A 15315-nucleotide genomic window follows, 5' to 3' on the forward strand; every position below is an offset into this window, starting at 1 on the left:
ATCCAATAGATGTTTGGGTGTACGTTCAATGACACTAAATAAGCACTTAATATTTTTTTTGGCTGTGTCAGCTCATGTAAGAAGAGTCCAGGCTGACTCAGGCGTCGTGGTGTGACCCGTGACGTACGACGACACAGTTCTTCACGAGGTTACTGAAGTTCAAACCCAATAAAAACACGAGGAAACCGCGTCCGACTCCAACCGACCAATCAGCAACGCGCTCCTGGCTTATGATCGTCCGGGGCCAATCACAGGAGGACGGATGCGCGTCTCATGCCAGTTTGTTAACCGCCGACACTGTTTGGATGTGGGGCAAGAAGTCCCGAAACTACCAGTCGCGGAAGGATTCTGTAGGAGGTGGCGCGTCTGGGAGAGAAACAAAGTTAATGTACGACGCGGTGCGTTCACGTGGCTTATGGACTTTTGGGAGCCGGAGCAGCTGGAGCTCAAACTGAAGTTACCTTTGGGTGCAGGGGTAAATAAGGGTAACAAAAGCAAGTGCAAATGGATTACGTCATCCCGAAATGACATCTTAGTGTGGGATTCTTGCGTGATCCACCTGTCCTGTATCAATATAATAACGCTCTTTATTACACTTTATGTGCAATGAGCATTGTTGGTTGTAGAAATGTTCCCTTTATTCAAACTTTTGGGACGCAAACGGCAACACAGACGTAAAATGTTAGTGAACTCACGTGGAATGAAGCGAAACTTTAATATGTAACAACGTACAGGAGTCCAAAGAATAATTTGGCCAATTGTGCAGAAGCAATTTATCTGGTGGGCCACATTAAAGGATAAATAATCCTGCTTAGTTTTATTATTTATTTGTCCGTTATAATATATTTTAACACCTCGCTCTCACTTAGGACCTATTTCTTGATTATGAGCATTCATTAAACCAAATAATAAAGAGGTCGCAACTTGCAAAGAAAAGTGAACTTGAAATTTATTTCAAAAAAAGATACCACATAAGCAAAGTAAGCAACGATTGTATAAATATCTGTGCAACTGTAAAGAGCACGCGGAGGCACTTTCCTGCCTTCTGTTGTTGCTGTACACAGTTCTATTTCATTTTCATGCATTCTTATTTGCCAGTTCATTCATTTTTTATAATCCAGTAATCTGACATTTAAAAAAAAAAAAGAAGTTAAATTCGAGTTTTACTGTTCATAAACTGATGTAAGTTTAATTTATGGACCGAACCAAGAGGACAGGAGCTGAACTGTGGAACTATTCACAAGCACAAAACGACTAAGCAGTGATGATACACAAAACAAGGTGAAACGGGTTCTGCACACCTCACGGCAACAACATGGGTACAATCTGTTGCAGCAGGTAGAGAGAACAGTCAGATTTTCAGAGTGCCTCTTGCTGGTTGTGAATGGATGTCTGCCTTTTTCTTTGTCCATTGTTGTTTACACCAGTTTAGGCAGAAACAGATGCAGACAGTGTTGAGCGATCTGAACAAACAATTTCCCCGTATTCTACATCAGCTTTCAGATTACATTCATTTCATTGTTGAATCGCCAGAGCGACACTGACAAAGCTACCAAAATCCACCTCAGGTGTCCGAATTAGAAGAGTCCTCCAGAAGGATCTAAGCACAGAGTGATGAATCAGGTGAAAAGGGAAATAAATATGTATTTATCAAATGCTAACACTTGTGTGGTCTGACTGTGCCCCTGGAGCTTCAGACTCCCAGCTTGTTGGCGATGGTCATGACCACTTTGAGGATGGGCATGAAGGCAGAAATCTCGCTGAAGTTGCTGCTGCTGACCACCTGGGTGTGGACCTCCAGGCCCCGCTGGTAATTCTGGCTTGCCACACAGCAGCTGATCTCGTGGAGGCCGTTGAGGATGTTTTGGGAGAGCTGCCAGACGAGTAGTGAAGCCATATTAGGTGATGCGCCTGTCATCTCCTTCAACTTCATGAATTACTATTTATCTCCAAAAGGGAACCATGCAACTTATAATTATTATGGTAATAAATAAACACTAACCATTAAACAACACCTCATTAACATCAGCTAAACTGAAAAATCATGTTTGAGGTCCATTATAGAAAGCTATGGAAGTGGATCTCAGTTTTAAGTCAACTTCAAAGACAAACTAGTAACATATTTTTGTTTTTTGTTCTACTGTCCCACTCAATCCAAAGCTTGAATTTAATATTTGAACATTTCCATTCTACAGGATGGACAATGAGACTGGTTTCCACTTCTAAATGGGTCATTTTTATGGCTGGACTTTAGGCTTGAATTGTTCGCGTCCAGTGATGTGTAGAAGATTTTACGTCTCTGAATCAATGTCTGATGTTGCAAGATCCATTTTTTGTGTGTGCAGACAATAAAGTTCCATCTTATCTTGTCCTATATCATCTTATCTCCACATTTATATTCTAATACGTGCAACAATTTCCTTTTTTTTCTCACCGACTGCTCTCTCAGTTTGTCGTAAAGGTGTCCCAGACGTTTTGCAGAATCATCAAGTTTCCTTTTGGTTTGCTGGACGGGAAAAAGTTTAAGGTTTTTACATTAGTTTAAAGGGTGAATTCGACGTGACTTGGTAAAAAAACAACAAAAAAAACAACAACAAAAAACAGCAGACAATCGGGAAAAGACTTACAGGATCTCTTGCTGCTAGTTGGCAGCGTTGAACCAGACTGTCAAAGGTGGTTTTGAGGATCATGTGTTCAGCAGGGATCTCTTTCTGCTCCACTCTCTCTGTTGGCAGCTGCTGGAGGAGCTGAGGAATCCGAGGACATAAAGAAATGGCATTTGTGCATTTGGCCAGTGTTTTGCTATTGTAAAATGACCCGATGGCCTCTGCTGCTCGCTGACCTGCATGCTGGGCTCCTGGGGGGCTCCAGGCGGGACTTGGGCGTGATCGTGGGGCTGAGGGGCCTCCACTGGGAATCCCATCACAGGAGCTGTGATAGGCGCTGGTGGAGTGTAGTTATCAGGAATCTGAGACATCAGACAGAGAAAGATTAGATGAACTAATCAGATCTTGTCGAAAATGAGTAAATGAGCAGAATCTCTCTTTGGACTTATTGTCTGTTGGGGTAATTACACCACTTAAACACACACACATGAAGAGCTAATATCAATGAATCCAGATCCATCCACTGCCTTCACAGGCAGTCCATGATCTAAGGTCCATGAAGGGATCCCCTAGTATCCACCGTCTCATCAGGAGCAGGTCATGAAGCTGCTGTCTTCCATGAGGACGGATTAATGATCTGGATTTTTGCTGATTGTTCAAAAGTTATACTCTCAAAAAAATTACACTATGTTATCAATTAGGATTTGAATTTGCATTGTTTTATTCATTGAGATCTTGGATGTGTAATTTTCGATTTTCCTTCACTTTTTTAAGGAGTGTTTAAAATTTTCAGAAATAGTCAGGTGAGACAAGCTGATAACAGAAAACGGCCCCTTGGAATGACTGTACAGACGCATAAATTTGGATGTAATAGCTGCAGTGTCACCGTATCTTGCGCATTGATATAGATGTAGATATAGATAGTTGGGGTGCTTTTGCGATGCACCAGTTTCCTTGCATCATGTTACACAAGCACTGAGCAAAGGTTAATCTCTTAGGTGTGTAACAGACTACAATGCGTTAAAGTAAAATAGAGCTTTTTGTTAACAGCCAAATATAATTAGGGCCCAGTGGGTTACAAGTCAACTAGACACAATCTCAGGGTCTAAAAATTATTTTGATAGTAATAAGAGGATTAGTACCTTCTTCCTTGGTCCCCCTCGCACTGTTGGCGGGTCATTCCAGCCTTCTTGGGGCCCTGAATGTATCAGAAGATAGAAATAGAAGCGGCTTTATTTCAATTCACAGTCTGAAGACCAGATAATTTAGCTCAGCACTGGTTAGGGTACTTGGCCAAGGAAAAGCCCCATCAAAAGCAAAGAGATGGAAGCAAAAAGTCAAATGGGTCAAGCAGCACTGCCAAAACCACTCAGCAGAAAAAAGCAGCCCATTGCTGAATAACTACAGGTCCACACATGACACCACTGGGATTAAGCTATCAAAGAAATGTTGCATCTTTATTTGCTAAAAATGTAGCTTCTGTGTTATGCAACAGAATTCTTCAAGCATCTGGGATAAGGGCTGGACTCAATGTTAACAGAGCCTACATACACATTATTCAGCTCTCTACATTTCCCTGAAGTGGTCAGTGGCACAAACAAACACCTCGTAGATACACCGAGCAAACAGAGCTAGTCTGAACCTCTGTACAATGGATTGATACTTTGTATACATGTATAATTCAGTGCAGGGCTACTGCACAGCATTAAAAAGTACAGATGTTCATCTGGCCACTTGTGTATTACAGTGCACTCTTGTTTCAATGCTAACCCTGTCACCTTGTTGGTCAAACTGGGAATTCAGCCAGGGAAAGTATCCTGCAAGTCAAATGGGGGTGAAAATGTGAATAATTGCAAAAGAATGCAGCAAACCTTTGGAATGAGGTACAAACACAAACCATGAGATATCAAATAATATGACGCTGTACCTGTTGGAGGTGGAGCAACAAGGGGAGGCTGGTAGGGATTTACAGCAGGAGCCCCAGGGCCTCCTTGGGGATACCCGGATCCAGGAGGAGCGTAGGAACCAGACGCCACAGGAGGTCCTGGCTGGTTTTGTAGGCTTCCTGGATACAGAGGGAGTGGTGCTCCAGTTTGGGAAGTAGGCGACATTAAGCTTGAGGGTAAGGACGTGGGTGGCATGAAGGTTGTCGGGGGAACGCCGGGGCTGGGCATGGAAGGCAGCCCACCAGGAGTTGACGATGGGGGCTGTAAAGGGGGACCTGATAAATTAGCAGCTGGCAACGAAGGGCCGGCAGGAGGGAAGGCTGCAGGTCTGCCAGTGGCGATCAGTTGAGGCTGGAATGGCTGGTGAGGATGGAAACCTGGGAAAGAAAAATGGTGACGGACCAACTCGATATAGACAAAAAGTGAAATACCAGTAAACAAAAACCTGGAGCTGGAGCCGGATGCTGGGGGTAAGAAGGCCTCATGGAAGGACGGGTGGCACTGGGCAGAAAAGGAGACGGTCGCATACCAGGGCCAGTGTTGGCGGCAGAAACTGGGGTAAAAACTGATGGCACAGGAGGCTGCTGTTGTACAGGAGCGGAAGGCTGGTACTGGCTCTAAAGTTAAAATATATATAGCCTAGATTTTTAAAAAGTTCAACCTTAATAAAGTGTCTGAAAGGTGAGACCCAAAGATTGTACCATAACTTGAGCCTTTGGTGCAGGAACCTGAGCAGCAGCCGCGGTCTTCGACGTGGATCCACCCGCTCTGTTCTGCACGGCTTCTGTCTGAGCGTTGAACAGTCGATCTCTCAGCATTCGGATCCCAGGCTGAGGAGGGAGAGGTCAAACACACAAAAGAGAGATCATGAATACAACATTAAGTATTCAAGAAACGGACTCCGGGGTTGAATAAAGCTACTTCTCACTTGATCTGAGTTTTCAGGCAGGTAGGTCATTGCTGTGGTCAGACTGCCCTCTGCAGCCAGGATGCCAGCGTAGCAGGTTAACTTTTCTGCCAGGATGGGACTCTGGACCGCCACCTCGCAGTTACGGAGGCGTTCAATAGACTTGCGCAGCATCATCACTTTCTCCACTAGATCCTTAAAACAGAAAGAGAGATTGTGTTGTTTCCATATACAGTTTAATTGAACTATTAACTGTTTTTACTTGTTGAACCATTCATATGAAGTACGGAACGCCAGTACAACTTTAAAACCACGACTTTTTTTTTCTATTCTTGCACACAAGCTAAGGCTGAAAGCAAGACTGTTCATGTGTTACCCATAAAACCTTTTGGCATGTTGTCCTGGATGCACCAGTCTGTCATGTTTTGTAAGAACAAGCAAGTCAGGAGAGAGGTGCAAGCCCACATCCATAATTATGGAAAACCCAAAACATGTTTTTATATACTGCCAACTAAAAGAGGCTTGGCCTAAAACTGCAGCGAAAGCATAATTCATTGATTCAAAGCCTCGTCCAACCGTGAGAATGAGTATACCTCTAGGCCGAGGGGAGAGGAGCTGTCTCTATGTGACGTCCAGCACTCCACTAGCCTCTCAATGTTCCCAGAGCAGATGTAACACAGGCAAGCTTGCAGGCAGCACTTCTCCGTCTTTTCATTCTCCAACCGGCCTCCCAGGATATCTGCAGATGAAAATGACAAAAACAAAATGGCCAAAGGCAGGATGTGGGTGAGATTATCCACAGAGACGCTGAAATAAAACGAGGGGAACAACGAAGGAGAGGCAGGTCCCAACAAGAATAATCTGCTGGAACACGTGAAAACGACTCACCGCACAGGCAGGCGAAATCTTCTGGGTGAGCGTAAGTGAGCAGAGCAGCTAAAGCCTCCTTCCAATTGTCCAAATCACAGCTTTGGACAATGTCTCTCCAATTCTGGGTCACCACTGAAGATATCAGCTATAGATTGGGGGGACATTTGATCATTATGTGGTTCTACCAACAACAAAAAAAGCACAAAATCAGCATCAACCTACCATTGAAATGCTGTTCTTTTGCTTAAGTAGGTATTTCTGCTGAGTTTTCTTGAGAAGCTCCTCTCCTCCACTGATAGACAACAGGATGGCTTCGGGATATCGACCATCATTAAGACACAAATCAACAGCTCCCTCAAAGTTACCAACCAGAAGCGCCTGGCTAATCAATCCATCCGTATCTTGATCCCAAGGGGACAAACTGCAGTTAGATTTTCAAGCATGGCAAACAATGACATCATGTTACAAGTGTTGGTCACACAATCGGTGAAGGGGATTTACCACATGATACAGGGATCTGAAAGTTGGAATTTTCATTTGGGGTCTGGATAAAGAAGTCTGAGGGCGAAACAGAACCTGAGGTTCTAGCATCTGCAACGTCTTCAGTTCTCTGTAAGTACAATAAGAAGTATTTTAAACTAATAGGGTTAAATATAACAACCAAAATTGTATCCTTGCTGAGTTGCTGACCTCTGTGGTGAGCAGCTGCATCTTCTCTGCCAAATCTTTGGCATCGACTCCATAACCATTAGGATGAAAACTCTTTCCCAGACATTTTGAAATCTGAACAAAACCAAAGATATAATATGATAAATATGAGGAAAACATACCGATATGCTGCATCGGACACAGAATACCTTCTTTTCTATGTCATCTTTGCTGAAACCCAAAAGTTTGAGGAATTTGACACGGGCTTCATCCTCAAAGTTTACCTGCAGAGAAAGAAAACTGGCTAAGAAGCACAATAACTCAGTGATTGTCTGATTTCTTATGATATGCCTACCAGGAGGAACTTCCATATATCCTGCTCGGCATCCGATCTGGCATTCTGAATCTTGGTCTGGCAATAGCTGTTAAAAGACCCTGACTGGAGGGCTGCCTGAAGCTCTTTGGAGCGCTGTAGGAACTCGGTCTCCGTGGTAACCTGGCTCAGAAACACTTGTCTGGGGATGGGCTGAGGGCTCTGCATCGGGGGTACCTTAGGATTCTCAAAGCTAATCAGCTTTCCACCAAACTGTGTGGGAGGGGGAAAAAATCAGTTATTTGGAAAATGATCATCATCTTTCCCTGACCTATTTACTTACACCAAAGGAAGCCCCCACTGGCCTGCGCATCCATTTAGGTGGTTTCTTCAGAGGGGGAACTATAGTGTCCTGAACTGTGGGATGTGGAACTTGCAGAGGAGGAAGCACCTGTCCTGTACCAAAGGGATCCATTGTATCAAAGGAAGAGGATATCTGTTCGGATAAATTACAAAGTCTTAGAAGAGGCAAGTATTTGGGGCACAGTTAAAAAAACACAGAAGACCAATGTTTTCAGTTAAATCCAGTAATGGTAACTTGAGGACAGCTTCTCAGCTGTAAATGTAGTTGATGATGACCTAATGTTGTAGTAAATTATAGTCCTCTTTGGTTATGTATTAGCTAGAATGGCTGCAGATTACAGGTTCAAATCACATCATTCAAAGCCTTTCACACTAGCTCCATCTTGTGGACACACAATGAAGTTCAGTCAGCTTCTGAAACCAAGACGTCACCTGATCTGCTGTGCTTTGCTGTTGAGCCTTCAAACTCCCTCCCATTACAGAGTAAACTGTTATTTTCCCATCAAATGAGGCAGTTGAAAGCAAGGCAGGATTCCTAGGGCACCATTGGACATCAAAACACCACTGGTTCGTTGTTGCAAGCTCATAAATGACCTAAAACCCATAAAAATCACTAGTAAGTATCCATGGGTTTACTGTAAAACCACATTCATGACCGAAAGTAACTCAGGAATATAACGGAACAGTTATTACCTCTCCAGTGTTTGGATTCCAACAAAGGATTCTGTTGTCTTTCGCACTACTCAGCAGAAGCTCTGAATCAGCCTGACTCCAGGATATTGACAGAATTCCCCTGAAGAAAAGGATCAATTATACGTAAATCATCAAATCTCATCCTCTAAAATATCGCTGTTAAACTCTCCTCACCTGGTGTGGTTTTCAAGAACTTTAAGGGGGGATGTGGCGAAACGAAGGTCCCACATTTGGATGACTGGCAATCTGTCATCTTCAGAAGCCAAAACCAACTGAGTGGCTACATCAGGGTGCCAAAGCATTCCCGAACAGTGCATCTACAATAGATAAGTAGCATAATTAAGTAGCATGGCAGTAGCATAAATATGTAATTGTGTTAAAATGGCATAGCTGTTTAGCGGAGTGTGAGTGGGCATATGTACGATAAGACCTGTTGTAGACAGAACTAAAAGCCTTTCAAGAAAAAGACATATATTTAAAAGAAAAATGGCTGTGCAGCGATGTGTTTAATCCACCAACCCTGTTGCTGTGGTCACTGATCTTGATGATGGGCTCGTTCTTCCTCAGGTCCCACACAACTGCTTTCCCACTGGGGTTGGCGGAGGCCAGGATGTGCTGAACCTGCCTATTCCAGGACACCACACTGATGTCTTCAACCGGCTGAGAGAAGCAAATGACATTATTGCCACCCAAACAGAGGTCTCCGATATGTGAATATTAAAACCTGTAAAACTTTCAACACTCACACTCTCAAGCTTCCATTCTCACCACAGATATGAAACCACAGCTTGTGAAACAAGAAAAAGCCATCTTCAGGAAATCACAGTTTCACTTTCTTGCTTTGATTGTCCACACCAAAGCTTTAAGTTAGCTTTCCTCTGAGGAGGTGTGTTGTTATTATCAAATATTTCATTACCATCATGCACCCACCTGTGTTTTTGCACCTGGAGTCATTGGACTGCTAAAGTTGTTCAAATCCCAGATATAAATCTCAGAATCATTGGCTCCGGATGCAAGGAGATTACTCTGAAGTTGAAATATAATGATTGATTAGATTTGATGTCCTACATTCAGGAAAACACATTAATTCACAGCAGAGTAGAAGGCAGGTTTACCTGAAAAGGGTTGAAATCTAGTGCTCGAATGGGGCCGGTGTGTTTGTCAGATTGTCCCACTACAGCATCTGCACCAGAGCTCATTATGATATCTGGATTATATACGGTTAATATGCCATTTTCACTTCCACCAATCAGTCTTCCTCCTGAGCCATCTGCTCCCATTCCAAAATTCACCCACACGATACTATGCAACCTATGAATTGTGAAAAAGAACAGATTGTTCACTGTCATTCAGTGTTGATACCTGGTTACAGAAAAAGAAAGTGTGTAAGAAGTCGTTTTATTGAAGATATTCTTCCTCACTATCTCCGCGTATGAATGGACGTTTGCAATGGATGTTTGAAATGCTGTTGAAATTACCTGTTGGGTGTTTTTAATGAGCCTTTTAGTTGCATATCTAGGGAGGGTTGTGAAAAGTCCATCTCAAATATCTCCAATGCTGCTGTGGTGTTGAAGGAAGCATCCAGCTGTTGAGCAGCAGTCCCCAAGGCCAGGTACATAGGATGGTGACCGGCTGGACTCCACGCCTGGTGGGCAGTCCTCTGAATCTCCTTTAGCCTCATTTTTCCACTAAGAAAAATCGAATCCTGACCAAAGATCCAGGACAGAGTACACTGAATAAAAGACAGTGCGTTTTCTTCTAGAACCTTTATACTGGGTTAAAAAAAAACGAAGAAAGTGTATTTAAAAGTAAAAATGAGATTGTCTTGAGCTCAAAGGGGTGACACCCTTGCTAACAGGTAGCACCGGTGTATTTCCCACAACAGCTAAAGAATTAATCAAAGCTCAAGCTTCACGTATGCTACACGATATTATTAAGATAAGATAGTGTTGATTACTGTGCAATTACATACATTGTGCTGTATACTTTACTATTTTACAAGAAACGGATTTACCACAGGTTGAGTTTGCTAATATTAGCATTTCGCCCTTGCATCTTAATCACGTTCACACTTAACGTTTGCTTTGTATATTTTGCATATACGCTGTACTGTAACCTGAAGCACTAGTTTATTCATAAAAAGCATAAATCATGTATACAGCGATAACTATCAAGGTAATAAAGCATCTTATCGCTATTCCGATTGACTTGGCGTTCCAGTAAATAACCAGTCAGAGACAAGCTAACAGCTTCCCTGTGGTATTTTAAGAGAAGCTCGATTCTCAAATGTATCCGACATGTTTTAAGAGCAACTAAATGAATAAATACAGATATCAGTGGAACTCACGTCAACTGTCTATGTCAGACTGACCATCCGCACCAACGAGAAGCAGTTGGAGCGATACCTCTCGGCTAAATGAATAGCTTAGCTCAAGGTAGATTACGACCAATGTAACAGTACGGGAGCCGACAGGGACAATTCTCATCGGCCGGAAGTAACCCTAGTGAACGCGAAGCAGAGTCAACTAGACATCATAATACTACCACCGGGAGGTCAGCGTTTATCTGAACGGATTATAACGAAATTTTCAGCAAATGTTGATCATGGGCCATGGTAAAGATGATTATATTTTGGTGATGTTTCAAATACCGGAGGGACTTTTACGTGTCAAATATAGAAAGCAAAAAAAGCTGCCTACTACCTAGTATTACTACTACCTATAAATAAATACTACACAATACACGTAATACACAATATGTAGGGAAATGACCTGCTTGTAACAAAATTGATGTGTTGACATTCCTTACACAAAGAGCCACACCTTAAAGAATGTTACTGTTAATATCTTTATTCTTAACATATGTACACAATTTGAAAGTTTTTAAAGGATTAGATTTCATAATGTTTGATCTCCTCTGGTTCTTTATCTGGATCACCTCCTTTCTCCAGGTACAGGTCATTGTATGGATACTGCTTCGGTCCCTGGAAAAAAGATATTTTAGACAAAACATTATTGTTATATTAAATTTAGTAGCAACATGAAAAAAATACTTAACATTAATACTTTACAATTTGGTAAGGAATAATTAAACAAATAATAGAGATTGAGCAATTATTCATTTAAGTTCAGGCTCTCGAAAACGTGCCATGTAGTATTAAAGACTTTAGAGATAGTTTAATATCAATGTCAGCATGAAATAATGTTGAACATATGGAAAGGCAGACATATTTTCAATGCAATAGTGATATGACATTTTGGTACATGATCTCTTAGAACACAGCTTATTGTAAATAGCAAAGTACTGTTGTGAATGATAACTACATTTTCTGGCACTTATGATGAAAGTAATGTATTTTAATGGGACTCAGAAAGGTGTGACGAGTTAATTACAATATACAAGTCTTATTACTGAAATAGGTTATTTAGTTTTTTCCTGGATTGTTGTGGGGATGTGAATAGTTCTACACATGTCTATAAAATGGGTTGCTTTTGTAAACTGAAAGCACATCTAGTTTGCTAATGTAGGAAAATGCAAAAAATGTAGTGATAAAGATATGCAAATAGTTGCAAATGAGATGGTGAGCAAATGATGTGATGAATCCTATTCTTTCTAAAATAGAAAGGCCATCATGTATCATTCCCAAAAGAAAAGAAATTTAAAGCTAGCACGAATCTGTACTTACAACAGGTTGATAGGATTGAAATTTCTCTCCGACATAGAACATGAACAGCATGAACCCAATAAAACCAAACAGTTGTTTGCACATTGTGGACCATGGCACAGGGGTAGGAGATGTATCCACACGATTCCTGATGTACATGTCAAAATCCCAGTGCATCTAGAAAAGCAGACAAAAAAAACTATGGTCATGGCCAAGCTCATACTATAATACTGATTTCATTCATGACTGCATCAAAACTCTCAAGCTCATAACTGCAGAATTCAATGGCGTGGAAAAACACTTGATAACACAAAAAAACCTAACAGGCAGGAAATTAATAAGTAATTTCTATCTTACTGGTTCTCCCCAGTTCCTCCTCAAATCAGGATGGTCCCATTTGTACCAAGGGTCTCTCTCATGCTGAGATCTGTCCGGCAATTTAGGATAATCTCCGTACCTGCAAAATATCACACATGTATGCAAAGCGATTGACGATTATTACATTAAAATGCATTTTTATAGAGGAACAATATGTCAGGATTGTTGAAATTAGTACTGACCCCTCGCCTTTGTCGGGGTATGCTTCATAATCGGAGAGTGTCAGGTTGTATTTCTTTGCAGCTGCAGCCTTCTCCTCGAGCGTCTTCGGACATGGTCCAAGTACAGGGCCCTTGGAAGCCCCTGAAGCTGAAACACCATCAAGTGCATTTATAGATGATCAAACACCAAAATAATAAGGGAACAGTAAAAGAAAAGGACACTAAAATGTGCCTGTTCGAATTAGCGGTAGCTAGGGTAAGCTATGTAGCTACTTTAACATTAGCGCGTCAAGGTTACATTCATTAGAACCATTCAGCTTCAAATTATAGTGAGATTTATTCCACATAACGAAGCAACCATAGCCTTCGAATCACTAACCTGCTCTACATGCTGGCAAAAAGGCTGAAACACCAGTTTTCCCTTTACAAAAGGTTTGAGCCAAACGTCGGAACGCAACACCAGCCATATTTACTGGCCGCTGCGGTCTGACTGGGTGACATGTGCGCATGCGCCCCAGTGAAACTACGGATCGGGATGAGTACCAAAATTGGCTCAAATTCACACGTATATGAAATTATTGGGGAGAAGTGGAACAACTTGTCAGTAAAATATAGCATTACAAAAAAGCCACTATTTCGGATTTGTTTTATTCATTTTTATTTGCTTGGAAGTATAAACAGCAATAAAGTGATGAAGAGCATGATATGAAAACCTCTCCAGTGGCTGAAGGGAACTTCTCAGAGTGAAAGCACTGAAGCTCTGAACATCGTTCCTCTTCCATCAGATCCAACTCAGGTGCGTTAGAGCCTTTACTGGAGGATCGTCACTGTGCCACTGCTGACTAACATCCAAATTAATCCATCACAAAAGGTCTGCTATATCTTTTTCCACAATCTCAATGGGGCAATGAAGTTCATACCTGTAGCCAACATGAAATATTACATTCAATATGATATTTGGACCATGCCTATTGTTAGATTTCATTATGTGATTGTACCTCTTGAAAGGCATGCCGTCTCCAGCGATGAGAAATTTTTCAAAATTCCAGCGAATATCATTGACTTTGATTGGAGACCAGTAAAATTTTTTAGATCTCCAATAACAGGATTCACAAATGGTAGAGACTCCTTTTGCAAAGAAGGAATGTCATTTTTAAATCCAGCCAACCACAAGCACCTGTGACATCAGAAACATAATTTGAGTACCTTTAGATAGCTGAAAAGTGGGTCTTCGTTTAACCCGTTCACCTCCACCTTGCCAAACACTGGGAACTTGGGCACAAACCCACCACCAGGTCTCACATACTTAAGGATATTTAGGGTTTCGTGATTCACCTCTGAAAAACAAATACAGTGTATATCGGATTTATACAACAACACACATTGTGTGTAAAACAAAAACATTTATTTAACATAAGCATGTATGAAATAAGCATTTCCACTGATAATTTACAGATTATATTTAGTATTTGGTGGCTCATTAGTTAGCACTCACACCTTAATTAGATACAGTTTTTGGAGTAAAGCATTTTACAATTCCTAAGAGCAGACAGTCATTAAAATCATATTTTGGAATTATTGCTGTTCCTACCAGGTGATTGAAGGCCAAATTGGTTGCAAGGAAATGCCAAGACGGTGAAATTTCGGTCGCCAAACATTTCCATCAGTGCATTCAGTCGATGGTACTAAGTAACAAATCACAAAAGCAGATACCTTAAAGAGGAAAATACTTTACTCACATGATAGTTTTACATAATATGATGCTTTCAACTGATTGATTTTAAGCAGAATATTACCTCCTCTATTGTTGACCCTCAGAAGGTGGCAACGTTAATGATGAGAAGCACCTTTCCCCTGAAGTTACTGAGTGGAACCAATCGTCCATCCAGGGTCTCTGCAGAGAAATCATACATTGATTTATTTTCCATGTTTATACTTTATCATGTATAGAACTGCAGTCTGCCAGGAGTGAGTGTTTGCCCAGCTATCGTGTTGGGCTCATCTCATTCACTGACACATAACACATGGGTCAGCGATTGTTCGGCATGACTGACTTCATTGTCCTCGTGTGCAGAGGTGAGCTGACAGCATGATCATTTGTTTCTGCCATGTATTCCAGGGAAATCCACTGTTAACTGTTGTCAGCCAAATTAATTATATATATATAATTGTTTTACACAGAAGGTTTGTTTTAACAGTTAAAGAAACCATGGTGGGTGACAAAAATAATAATAAAAATGAATCCATATTTTCAAAAATCAGGTACCTCTCAAGCAGAAGTTTTTTTTTTTTTTTTAGCTTTATTAAAAACCCAAATAATGTGGTTGTTTTTTTAAAAATGTCATTAATTTGTCCAAGCAATATATCAAGAATTCAAAATTTTTAGTTCACAATTGTTGACGGAACACACTGGAACGCTATTAAAACGCTTACAGCTCTCCCCTTCAGGTCACATGAGATTACAAGAGATTCCGTAATCTGTCTTGGTTTAAAACAATTGAAGTCTTTTGTCATTTATTTTTAAAACAACATTTTGTTGTAAACTGTAATGTTTTGAGGTAAAACCGGAAAAGTGCACCTGATACGTTCACTTGTTCCTCGTAAACGTCCATTCCATAACGGCCTTCATATATTTTTATTGCCAGACTGTATTTTTTTAATAAATAAAACGCATGTACAAATAAAAGCACCTTAACGGTTTATTCTTTAAATAGACATGGCTTCCGCAGTCGTCAATAAATCCACCAATGCTTCTCTTCAGACAGT

The 15315-nt window shown here is 41.2% G+C and overlaps 3 protein-coding genes across 4 annotated transcripts; all 3 read right to left on the reverse strand.

Annotated features, from left to right (window-relative positions):
• Window positions 1-924: 924 nt before the first annotated feature.
• On the reverse strand, window positions 925-10849 carry sec31b (SEC31 homolog B, COPII coat complex component). 2 transcript variants are annotated; one of them, XM_057025682.1, is made up of 26 exons: window positions 10694-10849; window positions 9825-10051; window positions 9462-9657; window positions 9277-9372; window positions 8866-9006; window positions 8521-8663; window positions 8347-8446; window positions 8086-8247; window positions 7634-7786; window positions 7333-7563; window positions 7187-7261; window positions 7020-7112; window positions 6831-6939; window positions 6552-6730; window positions 6348-6474; window positions 6053-6198; window positions 5481-5654; window positions 5254-5382; window positions 4998-5169; window positions 4534-4929; window positions 4385-4423; window positions 3749-3804; window positions 2843-2968; window positions 2628-2747; window positions 2435-2506; window positions 925-1873 (listed from the first exon to the last, which is right to left on the reverse strand). In XM_057025682.1, the coding sequence occupies exons 2-26, from the start codon at window positions 10025-10027 to the stop codon at window positions 1694-1696; spliced, it is 3618 nt and encodes a 1205-aa protein (XP_056881662.1). In that variant the 5' UTR covers window positions 10028-10051; window positions 10694-10849; the 3' UTR covers window positions 925-1693. The 2 variants fall into 2 exon arrangements, with proteins under 2 accessions (XP_056881662.1, XP_056881668.1); XM_057025688.1 differs by lacking the exon at window positions 4385-4423.
• Window positions 10850-11179: 330 nt separating this feature from the next.
• On the reverse strand, window positions 11180-13085 carry ndufb8 (NADH:ubiquinone oxidoreductase subunit B8). Its single transcript, XM_057025951.1, has 5 exons — window positions 12929-13085; window positions 12571-12697; window positions 12368-12467; window positions 12032-12187; window positions 11180-11329 (listed from the first exon to the last, which is right to left on the reverse strand). The coding sequence occupies exons 1-5, from the start codon at window positions 13056-13058 to the stop codon at window positions 11237-11239; spliced, it is 606 nt and encodes a 201-aa protein (XP_056881931.1). The 5' UTR covers window positions 13059-13085; the 3' UTR covers window positions 11180-11236.
• Window positions 13086-13179: 94 nt separating this feature from the next.
• Window positions 13180-14572, reverse strand: gpx9 (glutathione peroxidase 9). The gene is given in 6 exon segments (XM_057025975.1): window positions 13180-13469; window positions 13548-13641; window positions 13644-13677; window positions 13756-13886; window positions 14141-14234; window positions 14346-14572. Coding segments are annotated over 6 exon segments (543 nt in total). The 5' UTR covers window positions 14478-14572; the 3' UTR covers window positions 13180-13411.
• Between the last annotated feature and the right edge of the window lie 743 nt (window positions 14573-15315).

The sequence above is a fragment of the Takifugu flavidus genome, chromosome 1 (genome assembly GCF_003711565.1).
Source record: "Takifugu flavidus isolate HTHZ2018 chromosome 1, ASM371156v2, whole genome shotgun sequence".
Classification (NCBI taxonomy): Eukaryota; Metazoa; Chordata; class Actinopteri; order Tetraodontiformes; family Tetraodontidae; genus Takifugu; species Takifugu flavidus.

What these genes read in the sequence shown, in the direction of transcription:
- sec31b (XM_057025682.1), bottom strand. Translation starts at nt 10,027, where the DNA reads ATGAGGCTAAAGGAGATTCAGAGGACTGCCCACCAGGCGTGGAGTCCA. An exon ending in GGAATCCAAACACTGGAGAG is followed by an intron (nt 8,248 to 8,346) that starts GTAATAACTGTT and finishes TATGGGTTTTAG; the next exon opens with GTCATTTATGAGCTTGCAAC. An exon ending in AAGATGACATAGAAAAGAAG is followed by an intron (nt 7,113 to 7,186) that starts GTATTCTGTGTC and finishes GGTTTTGTTCAG; the next exon opens with ATTTCAAAATGTCTGGGAAA.
- ndufb8 (XM_057025951.1), bottom strand. Translation starts at nt 13,058, where the DNA reads ATGCGCACATGTCACCCAGTCAGACCGCAGCGGCCAGTAAATATGGCT. An exon ending in TACCCCGACAAAGGCGAGGG is followed by an intron (nt 12,468 to 12,570) that starts GTCAGTACTAAT and finishes GATATTTTGCAG; the next exon opens with GTACGGAGATTATCCTAAAT. An exon ending in TTCAATCCTATCAACCTGTT is followed by an intron (nt 11,330 to 12,031) that starts GTAAGTACAGAT and finishes TCTTTTTTCCAG; the next exon opens with GGACCGAAGCAGTATCCATA.